General features: G+C 60.2%; 1 protein-coding gene across 1 annotated transcript; it reads left to right on the top strand.

Annotated features, from left to right (window-relative positions):
• Window positions 1-57: 57 nt before the first annotated feature.
• LOC308249181 (uncharacterized protein C9orf50) lies at window positions 58-6275 on the top strand (the record flags this gene model as incomplete). Its single annotated transcript, XM_080670062.1, has 7 exons — window positions 58-580; window positions 837-930; window positions 1034-1150; window positions 3638-3798; window positions 5281-5443; window positions 5622-5769; window positions 6045-6275. The coding sequence occupies 7 exons, from the start codon at window positions 58-60 to the stop codon at window positions 6123-6125; spliced, it is 1287 nt and encodes a 428-aa protein (XP_080526188.1). The 3' UTR covers window positions 6126-6275.
• Window positions 6276-9553: the final 3278 nt, after the last annotated feature.

Genomic DNA, 9553 nt, shown 5'->3' with positions numbered 1-9553 from the left:
GGCAACCCCCGCCCCCCCCTGGTGTGAGGATGCCCTGAGCTGACCGCAGGGCCAGACATGCCCCGGCCGCACCCCGACTCCCGAGCCCAGCAGGTGGCGCCCAAGAGGTTCCCGGGCGAAGGCGCTCGGCGACGGGCGGACCCGCTGCTGCCCGGCTGGCCTCTGTGCGAGCTGCCACCGGCCGTGGGCGCGGGGCGGCCCGAGGCCTGGAGGTCGCAGGGCGGCTCCGAGTGGTGGCAGGCCTCCAGCGACGAGTCCGGGCCCGCAGCGCGGGGGGTGCCCCTCCGCAACCCCCCGCCGCACATGCCGCCTCTGCCCGCCGCGGCCCAGAGGGCGGCGCGGAGGTCAGGGCTGAGGTCGCTGCTGCTGCCGCCCCGGTTCCTGGACAGAGCGCCCTGGACACGGGTACTCCAGTGCCCCGAGCCTGGAGAATACGGGAAGGACAGGAGGGGCTTGGCCAGGGAGGCCAAGGACCCCAAGGACTCCTTGGGCGCCCTGCTAGGCCAGTTCCTCCCCAGCAGGTTCCAGAAGTTCCTGCGCCAGCTCGGAACCCAGTGGGTGGAGCAGCTGGAGCCACAGAGTGAGGCCCGCCGGGTCCCAGGGCGCTGGGCAAGGGCTGAGTCGTTTCCGGTGGGGAGGGCCCACCGCCTTTCTAAGACCTGGTCATGTTAGTTGGCTTCCAGGCCGAGTTCTGGCAACCACCCCTGGAGGGCGGGTCTACCACGGCCCCTCTTGCGGGAAGGAGGAAACAGGCCCCGGGGCCATAGAACTGAGAAGACCTTGGGAATGGCTGTCCCCAAGCAAAGCTCATAACTATTCCCCCCCCTGGCTCCCAGCAGCCTCAGAATCGCGTCATCAGCGGGGTGTGTCAGAGCACTGGTGGGGGCAATCTCCTTCCTGTCCCAGCCGCTCCTCCCTTCCCGACCTGCGGTGAGTGTCAGTGACCCACGGGTGGGGACAGGGTTGCCAGTGATGCTCCGAGGGGTAGGGGACCCTGACCACTTATGCCAGGGGTGGCCTGTTTGTCTTCAAGGTGCCAGTCATCGAACTTTCAGAATAATCTCAAGAAGGTTTCAAGCCATCGGATACCTACCCTGGGGCCGCTAAGGAGAGATCACACACAATTCACCGAGGCCAAAAAGGCCAACAAGTGAGCTGTGGGAGGATGAGGGAAGGGGAGGAAGGGCATCTTTCTTTTCTTTCCTCTGCCCTTCGCCCATGAATTTACCTATCTATCCATCTATTCATCCATCCATGTGTCCATCCACGAATCGGGTCTTCCACCAAAGCATTCCTTATCCATCTGAGTCCACCCATCCATCCATCCATCCATCCACCATCCACTCATTCATCATTACATAGGTCTGTCCACAAATCCGGTTTTCTCCCAACACATTCAAGACTCATCCATCAACATCTATGAATCCATCTACCCATTAATCTGGTCTTCTACCAACACATTCATAATTCATCCATGAATCCATTCATATATTCATTCTCCCATTCACCCATCCATCCTTGTATACATCTTATCTATGAGCCAGGTCTTCTACAACCTATTCATTAATCCATCCATCCATGTATCCACCCATCTAGTCAGTCATTCATCTATTCACAAAATCCCACAGTTCTATCCACGAATCCGACTTATAGATTAATTATGTAGAAATCCTTCTGTCCACTTATAAATCCAGGATACCATCCACCTCTAATCTAGTCATGAAGCCATGTACAAGTCTATGTGCCCATCTACATAATTATTCATCAGTCCATCCATCCACCCACCCGCTCACCAGTCTTCCATCCTTTTGCACAGTCCACTATTCATTCATCCATTTCGTCTTCTACCATTTACTAGGTTTTATTATACGTTGAGTATTGGGGGAAATTAAATAAGGGATGGAGGGAGAAGGGCCCTGGCATGTGAGCTCCCTGGGACTTAGAAACCATAGCTCGAATGGAGGGGGAAAGAATGCAGAAACCTTCCTCCAGCTTAAACAGGCTTAAACGGGTAAAAGGTGCCCATGAATGTAAAGACCCGGGGAGAGTAAATACATGACTTACATACCATCCTTCTCACCTGGACCCATGGCAGACAGTACTAATGGATCACAGCACTTTTCCCCACTGGGCCTCAGAACCCTTCCCGACACCACACTCCTTGCAGACACCCCTGATGGATCAGAGTAGGTGCCAGAAATGAAACACACTGGCCAACCCAGGAACTTTACATCACTCAGGCCAGGTAGACACCCCGCTTCTCATAAGATATAATAAATAAGAGTATGGCACTCATGATCTGCAACGTGAGAGCAGCAGGGACGGACGCATTCAAAGAGTCCCGTATTCAGGAGCTAATTAATCCCCAAGCACCTTCCAGTGGGTGGGGCTCTGGTGGGCCCTGGGGTGGGGGGAACGCCAGGGTGCATTAGAACAGGAGAGGAGAAGCTGAGGGTTCAGAGGAGAAGCTGAGGGTGCTGATATGCCGCAACTATTGGCTACAGTAGGTCCAATGCCTGCAGCCAGGCACCGCCTTGGACTTCGCCGCCTGGCTCTTTAGTGGGCTGATGAGAAGCATCCGATATGGTCAGATAAATGGATGCAGGGATATCAATATGTACGTACTTGAGGTCGAACATGGCGTTTCTGAATAACAGAGCCATGGATGGCTCGGGCAGGCCCTCTGACGGCCTTGGCCTTGAGGACAAAATTAATAGCAATACATGTAACAAGAACAGATCCCCTCTACTGAGCATTGAGCCTGGACTAGATGCCTCACCCGAGCTATTTGGAACTCACCAAACTCCTGTAAGGATGCTATTATCGTGTCTATAACATGTAATACATCATTTAAAGGGGAAAGCTGCAAGTGGAGACCCGGGAACGGTCTCCCCAAGATCGCACTGCCGGGAGGGGTATGGCTGAGCTGACTGGTAATACGAACAGTTCCCAGTTAGAGATATTGACCTCCGGCCCTGCAGACCCTCGGCAGGTGCCTGAAGTCCAGTCCACGTCTTCACAGCCCCGCGTGATGGGCGTGACCGGGATTCCCTTTACAGATGAAAAACCGGAGCTCACGCGGGACCCGGCATGGCTCAGTGGTTGAACATAGACCTATGAGCCAGGAGGTTGAGGTTCAATTCCTGGGGGGCGTACAGGAGGCAGCCGATCCATGATTCTCCCTCATCATAGATGTTTCTATCTTTCTCTCCCTCTCCCTTCCTCTCTGAAATCAATACAAAAAAATTAAAAAACAACCACACGTACTTCAAGAGTTCCCATTGAAACCCAGGACTGCCCTGACTCCCACATTCACATCCGTATTCTCGGTGCTGAAATGCCCTGTGTAGGAGGATTCAAATCCTGCTGCCATCCCTTACTGGCTGTGTGACCTTGGGCGAGTTGCAGGACACCTCTGTGCCTTGGTTTTCTCATCTGTAAAATGGGACTAGCCATTGTGTGTCACGGAGGTATGTGGGCTCGGTGGGTGCCGCCCGCCACATGCTTGGCCCAGAGCCTGCAGGCAGGAAGCGCTCAGAGAGGCCGACCCCTGTGACTAGCAGCTGGGGGCGTGTTGTTGGGATGGCGTGGGGCTCAGGCCTCAGCCCTCCCCTTGTGCTCTTGCCTCCTTCCGCAGTCCCTGCGGTCTGCAGGCCCCCAAGCTCAAGGCCGCGCTCACCCACAGCTCCTCGGAGGAAGCCTCGGGGTCCTACAGGCGGTGTAGCCCCTTCCGAGTGCGATTCGCTGACGAGACGCTACAGGACACGGCGTTTCGCTACTGGGAGCGAAGATGTGCACGTAAGCAGATGGGATGGGGAGCCCCCGGGACTCCAGAAAGTTCCAGCCTGGCCCTGGGGGAGCAGGGGCCGTGACCCTGGGTGTGGGAGAGAGGTGCCAGCTGCAAAGGTCCGGAGGCCACCGGCCCTGCAGAGGAGGTTCCAGAGCTGGCGGAGCGGTCAGGTGACCTTCAGGGACCAAGTCTGAGGTCCCGGAGAAGTGTCCCAAGCAGGCGGTCCGGGCAGAGCCGCAGTGCTGGAGCAGGAGTCACTGGCTGCCCAGGCCTCGCCACCCCCGAAGGACTGCTGCTGCCAAGGGTCCCACACGCCGCACCTGCCCCCCTCGGAACCAGCACCCACGGCCTCCCGACCCTGCGTCTGGCCCCCCACAAGGCCTACGGCGGCTGGAGATGGTGGGGAGGCACCGGACCATCTCCTTCCTTTACTCGTGAAAGCAGACCGCCCAGAAAGGTCCAGAAGATCCAACTCTCTGCTGGGAAGACTGGCCCCACCTGGTCTGGCCAAGAAGCGGGGCGCCAGCAGCCCCGGGTCCGGCAGAAGTTTGCTCAGCCCCTCAGGGATGAACGTGACAGGCTGTCGGTCTGGCCTCGTTTCCGGTGTTTTCTGGTGTCAGGAGGCGGGAGGAACTGAGTCCTTGCCCTGGTAGACCCTTCACCAAAGCCCCCTTCTCCAGCCGCCGGCCTCTTCTCTTCTCAGGATCTGTTTTTGTGAGCACCTACTGTGTGCAGTCTCAGGACACAGCTGGGTGGCCCAAGCCTAGCTTAGGGAGAGCCCTAAAAATCAGGACCTTCGCCAGTTCAAGGCGGGACCCTCCCCGGCTCCCCGAGGGCCACAGGGAGCTGCAGATAGAAGCTGTGATTCTGCCCAACCTCTGGTGGTTTGATGGGGGAGGCCAAAGCCCCCCAAACAGATGACACAGCAGCCGAGAAGAGAAGCCGGAGGGGGCCGGCCACTGTGGGAGTCCAGGGAAAGGAGGCTCCCGGAGAAACGGTTCCGTGTAAATGGCAGTTGCCTGGCACGGGAGAGCTTCCTGGCCAGCCACCAGCCACAGCCACGGGAGCTGGGGCCGCACCCAGGGCGCCCCGAGTGGGGCTCTGCGCTGCCTCCTGGCCCCTTCCATCCTCGGGGTCCCTGACCAATGGGAAGGGCTGCTTCTGGCAGGAAGCACTAATGAGAGAATGTCGCCCTCTCTCAGGTGTCCACAGCGGGGTGACTGGCCTTCCCACCGTAGAAAAGGGGGGCTGTTTCGGGCTGGAGCAGGAGTGGGTGTGGGGGCACGGATTGGGTACTAAAGGCAGAAACAGTCACACGAGGTAGTTTTAAAACGCGAGCGAGCGTCCTCTGGAGGCAGCCGGAGAGGGAGCCTTGGGTTTCCATGGAGACGGGATCTGCCCTCCCTGCCTGTCAGAGGGAGCAGGGGAGAGCTGGGGCGGGGGGGAGTGCCCCTCCGGGTAGAGCTCTCATGGTGCCCTCTCTCCTCTAGTCCAGCAGGGCATCACCAGGCACCGGCCCCCCCGGCCAGCCCCCTCGTCGGCGACCTTGGAGCCTGTGTTTGGGAGCATCAGGAAGTGGCTGGAGAGTTTGCCCAAGACCCTGGACTCCAGGCCCCGGGAGCAGGCCACGGCCAGCCGGGACTGCCCTGGCCTGTGAGGCTCCAGGGAAGGGCGGGGTTCAAGTGCACTGCCAGGGCCGTCCCTCCTCACCCTGTGGACCGCCCTGTCAGCCGTGGGCAGGCCCAGGGTCTGGGCCCGTGAGGGCTCCGCCAGCCATGGGTGGCCCTGGGACTTGGGGTCCATTCGGCTCACAGGCCACTGTGCCCCACAGGCCCATCCTGGGGCGGCAGAGCCACCTCTCTAAGGACACCTTCTCGAGCAGCACCCAGAGGTGGCAGAGAGACCACAAAGCCTTCCTGGGCACCCACAACATCCTCAACCAGGTGGGCAAATCGCCCTGCTCCTGGAGCCAGCAACTGGTGAGTGCCTGCGGCGGCCGGCCACCCGGAGCCCCTTGCCTGGTGGGCGGCCGGGGGGGTACAGCCTCCCTACACGCTTGGCCAAGGGGTGTCTCCCGAGCTGGGCTGCCTGGTTCAGATCCCAGCTCCACATGTTCCCTCATCTGTAACGTGGGGTGAGTGTCTGCCCCCAGCGCTGAGCATAGCATCCCCCCTGGGTCCCCGGAGCCCTGTCTCCTGCCCAGAGCCCCCACCTGCATCCCGGCGCACCCAGCTGGTCCACCCTCTCCCTCTAGGAGTCCTTCCTGCCCCACCTGGAGCTGAAGCGAGGCCGTCCTAAGGGGTACCAGCTTCTCCTGCCTTCCCCTCTGCAGTAGCAGGCTCGGTGATGCATGGCCCCTGGACCCCAACCCAGCCATGGACATGGGCCTGGGGTGCGGACAGGCCTGCCGTGCCCTACAAATAAATGTCCATCCCAGGGGGCTGGGACCTGCCGCCAGGTCTCACCCTACAAGTCTCTCCGGTGCCTGGTGGCTGGGCTCCGGGTTCTTGGACCAGGGGCGTGAGGGGTCACAGCTAAGATGAGGCTGATGGGTGGGGAGGCCAGGCAGCCCCAAGGGTCGGGGTTTGTTCCAAGTGAACCCCTCTTCTGGAAGGTGGGAGACCCTGCCACACACCTCACACCTGGGACCAAGCCTCTTCTGTCTGGATCAGCCCATACCTGGAGCAGACACCCGCCCTGACCTCTGCCCCCAGCTGCCTCCTTTGATGGAACCAAAGGCTGCTTGCTGACCTCCCGCTCTGGGGTGAGGGCGCCCGGACTCAGGCTGAGGGGAAAGAGCCCTGTGTGTGTGCACAGACGTGTGTCTTCCTAGTCCCTGGCCCCTGGTCACAGCATCTGGGTGGGCGGGGGCCAGATGTTTCTCTCCTAGTGGGGGAGGGGTGGGCAGCGTCCAAGCCAGGGTCAGGAGGTGGTGAAGGATTAGGTGGCAGGTACTGCCTGGCCTTGATCTGCCCGCGGCACTGACCGGCAGTGCCCCCCACACGCCTCCCTGCCAGGCGTGGCCCTGCCACACTGTGTTCCAAACCCGGAGCCCCCTCCGCCTCTCGTAGCCTGGATTTGGCCCCAACCCCTGGCCCGGCCCAGGATCCCGGTCTTTATCGCCACTTGCTGGCCAGTAAGTAAACTGCCGGGGAACGCGCACCCAGGCACCCTGCTGAGTAGGAAAAGGGTGAAATCTGAGCTGGACACGCGGTGGGGAGCTTAGGGCCAGCATAGCTTGTGGATGGGGGAGCCCTGGTTTGAAGGGGTGCCCTGGCTCCAGAAGAAAGGCGACAGGTCTAGGCACAGTTTGGACACACCGTGTGGGGGATGGGCTGGGGCAGTGCTCCTACCCCCTTGGGGTGGGGAGGTGGGGCTGGAGTGGGGTTCCACCCCCTGGGGTGACCTCTCCCCCTCCACACCATTTCTGGACTTTCATCCCCCCGCCCCCCCACACACAGTATTTCTATTTCCTGGGGAGTCTGCGGGTCTCAGGGGAGGCCTGTCCCACCGCATCTCTTCCGGGTCACCTTGCTTGCCCCTCTTGCCCGCTCCAGCCTCAGTTTCCCCCGCGCGGCCGTCGGCTGCAGCGCCGCGCCGCGCCCACGCGGGGGCAGTGTTGGCCTGGCTTTGGCGCCGCCCGCCCGGCGCGGCCGGGACTTGGCCTGGCGCTGGCGGGTCGGAAACTTTCCCCTCGCGCCCACTCGCGTCTCCGCCCCCGCGCCGCCTCCCGCCAAGCGCCGCGCTGCGGGCCCGCGGGGCCTCCTGCCACCTGCCCGGCGGCGGGAGCGGGTGGCCGCCAGCCTGCAACTGCCCTTTCTCGCCTTTGGTTGATAAGCTGAAAGCTGGCCACGGCGCTGTCAGCAGCGAGCACTGGAAACTGAGGCCCGCTGCTGCGGGCGGGGGTGCGGGTGCGAAATCCCCGCCGGCGCCTGGGGCCCCCAAAGCCGCGCACTTGCCCCGCTGGCGGCAGGGGCAGAGGGAGGGAGCGCGGGCAGGGACCTGCTGAAGGGGGGGGTGCTGGCCAGATGCGGGGTCTGAACCCCGGCACGCGGAGCGAGGACCCCCTTCCCCTCCCCGCCTCTCTCCGCCTCGCTCCCCTGCCAACCCCCTCTGTCCCCAGCCCTTCATTTCTCTCTCCCTCTCCGCCGCCCTCCTCTCCTCCCTCCTCTCCCTCTCTTCTCTTGGACAAACGTGGATGCTGTGTCAAGAGGACCTTGAGCATCAGCTCCGAGCCTCACATCCCACTCAGCACAAACACACAGGGGACACCGCGCACACATGCACACACACAGCAAACACAAGCTGAGACGCCAGACTAACACACAGACACCACAGGCAGCAGACACACACTCACTCACACACACACACACACACACACACACAGAGGCATCACACTCACACACTCTCACACACACACACACTCACACACACACACACTCACACACACACACTCAGAGGCATCACACTCACACACACTCACACACTCACACACACACACACTCACACACTCACACACACACACACATTCAGAGGCATCACACTCACACACACACACACTCACACACATTCAGAGGCATCACACACACACACACACACACTCACACACACATTCAGAGACATCACACACACACACTCACACACACACTTGCACACACACACACACACACACTCACACACACACATTCAGAGGCATCACACACACACTCACACACACACACATTCAGAGGCATCACACACACACACACACACACACTCACACACTCACACACACATTCAGAGGCATCACACACACATTCACACTCACACACACACTCAGGCATCACACACACACGCACTCACACACACACACACACACATTCAGAGGCATCACACACACACATTCACACTCACACACACTCAGGCATCACACACACACTCACACACACTCACACACACACTCACACACACACACACACATTCAGAGGCATCACACACACACACACTCACACTCACACACACATTCAGAGGCATCACACACACACACTCACACACACACACACTCACACACACACTCACACACACTCACACACACACACACACACACAGAGGCATCACACTCGGACCCACACCGCGCACACTAGAAACACGGCAGATGGCACAGTTAGGGTCTCCCAGGGACCAGCCCCCACATTCCGGCTCCACCTAATGCCTGGGAGGCCACAGATGCACCCCCTAGGGCCTCCCTCTCCCCAACATTTCTGCCTCCGTCCCTCCCCATATGCCCTAAATGACAGATGGTCCGGGGGCTCTTGTCAAAAGCCATCAAGTCCCTCTAGGGTAACAATATATGCTGCCACCTCCAGGCAGCCCTACCAGCCTCTGCCTTTCCCTCAGCAGGCTCAGGAAGGGGTGGCACTGGTGATGTCATTGTGCCAGCTGGGCCCATCAGCCCAGCTTTGGGCAGAGTCTGAGCTGGAAGCAGGCATGGGACCCACGAGGTCGGGCTCTGGATCCCTCCTGAATGGTGGCACTTGGACCCCAACAGCACCGGTTCTATTTCTTCGCCTTCATTCATTCACAAAACGTATTTACTGAGCACCTACTGTGTACCAGGCTCTGCTGGGCCCTGTGAACAAGACAGCATGCCTGACTCGGGGAGCCCAGTTCTTGGGGAGGCGGGGGTGGGGGTGGGGCTGGCTTCACAGGTGTGTGGCCCTGCCTGGAAGGCCCTGCCGAGGGTTTAAGGCTCTGCTGGCGTCACCTTGAAATTCATAATTGATT

Source organism: Plecotus auritus (assembly GCF_963455305.1).
Source record: "Plecotus auritus genome assembly, chromosome: 5".
NCBI classification, from domain to species: domain Eukaryota; kingdom Metazoa; phylum Chordata; class Mammalia; order Chiroptera; family Vespertilionidae; genus Plecotus; species Plecotus auritus.
The sequence above is the reverse complement of the archived record's forward strand: the minus strand, read 5'-3'. Positions and strand labels throughout refer to the sequence as shown.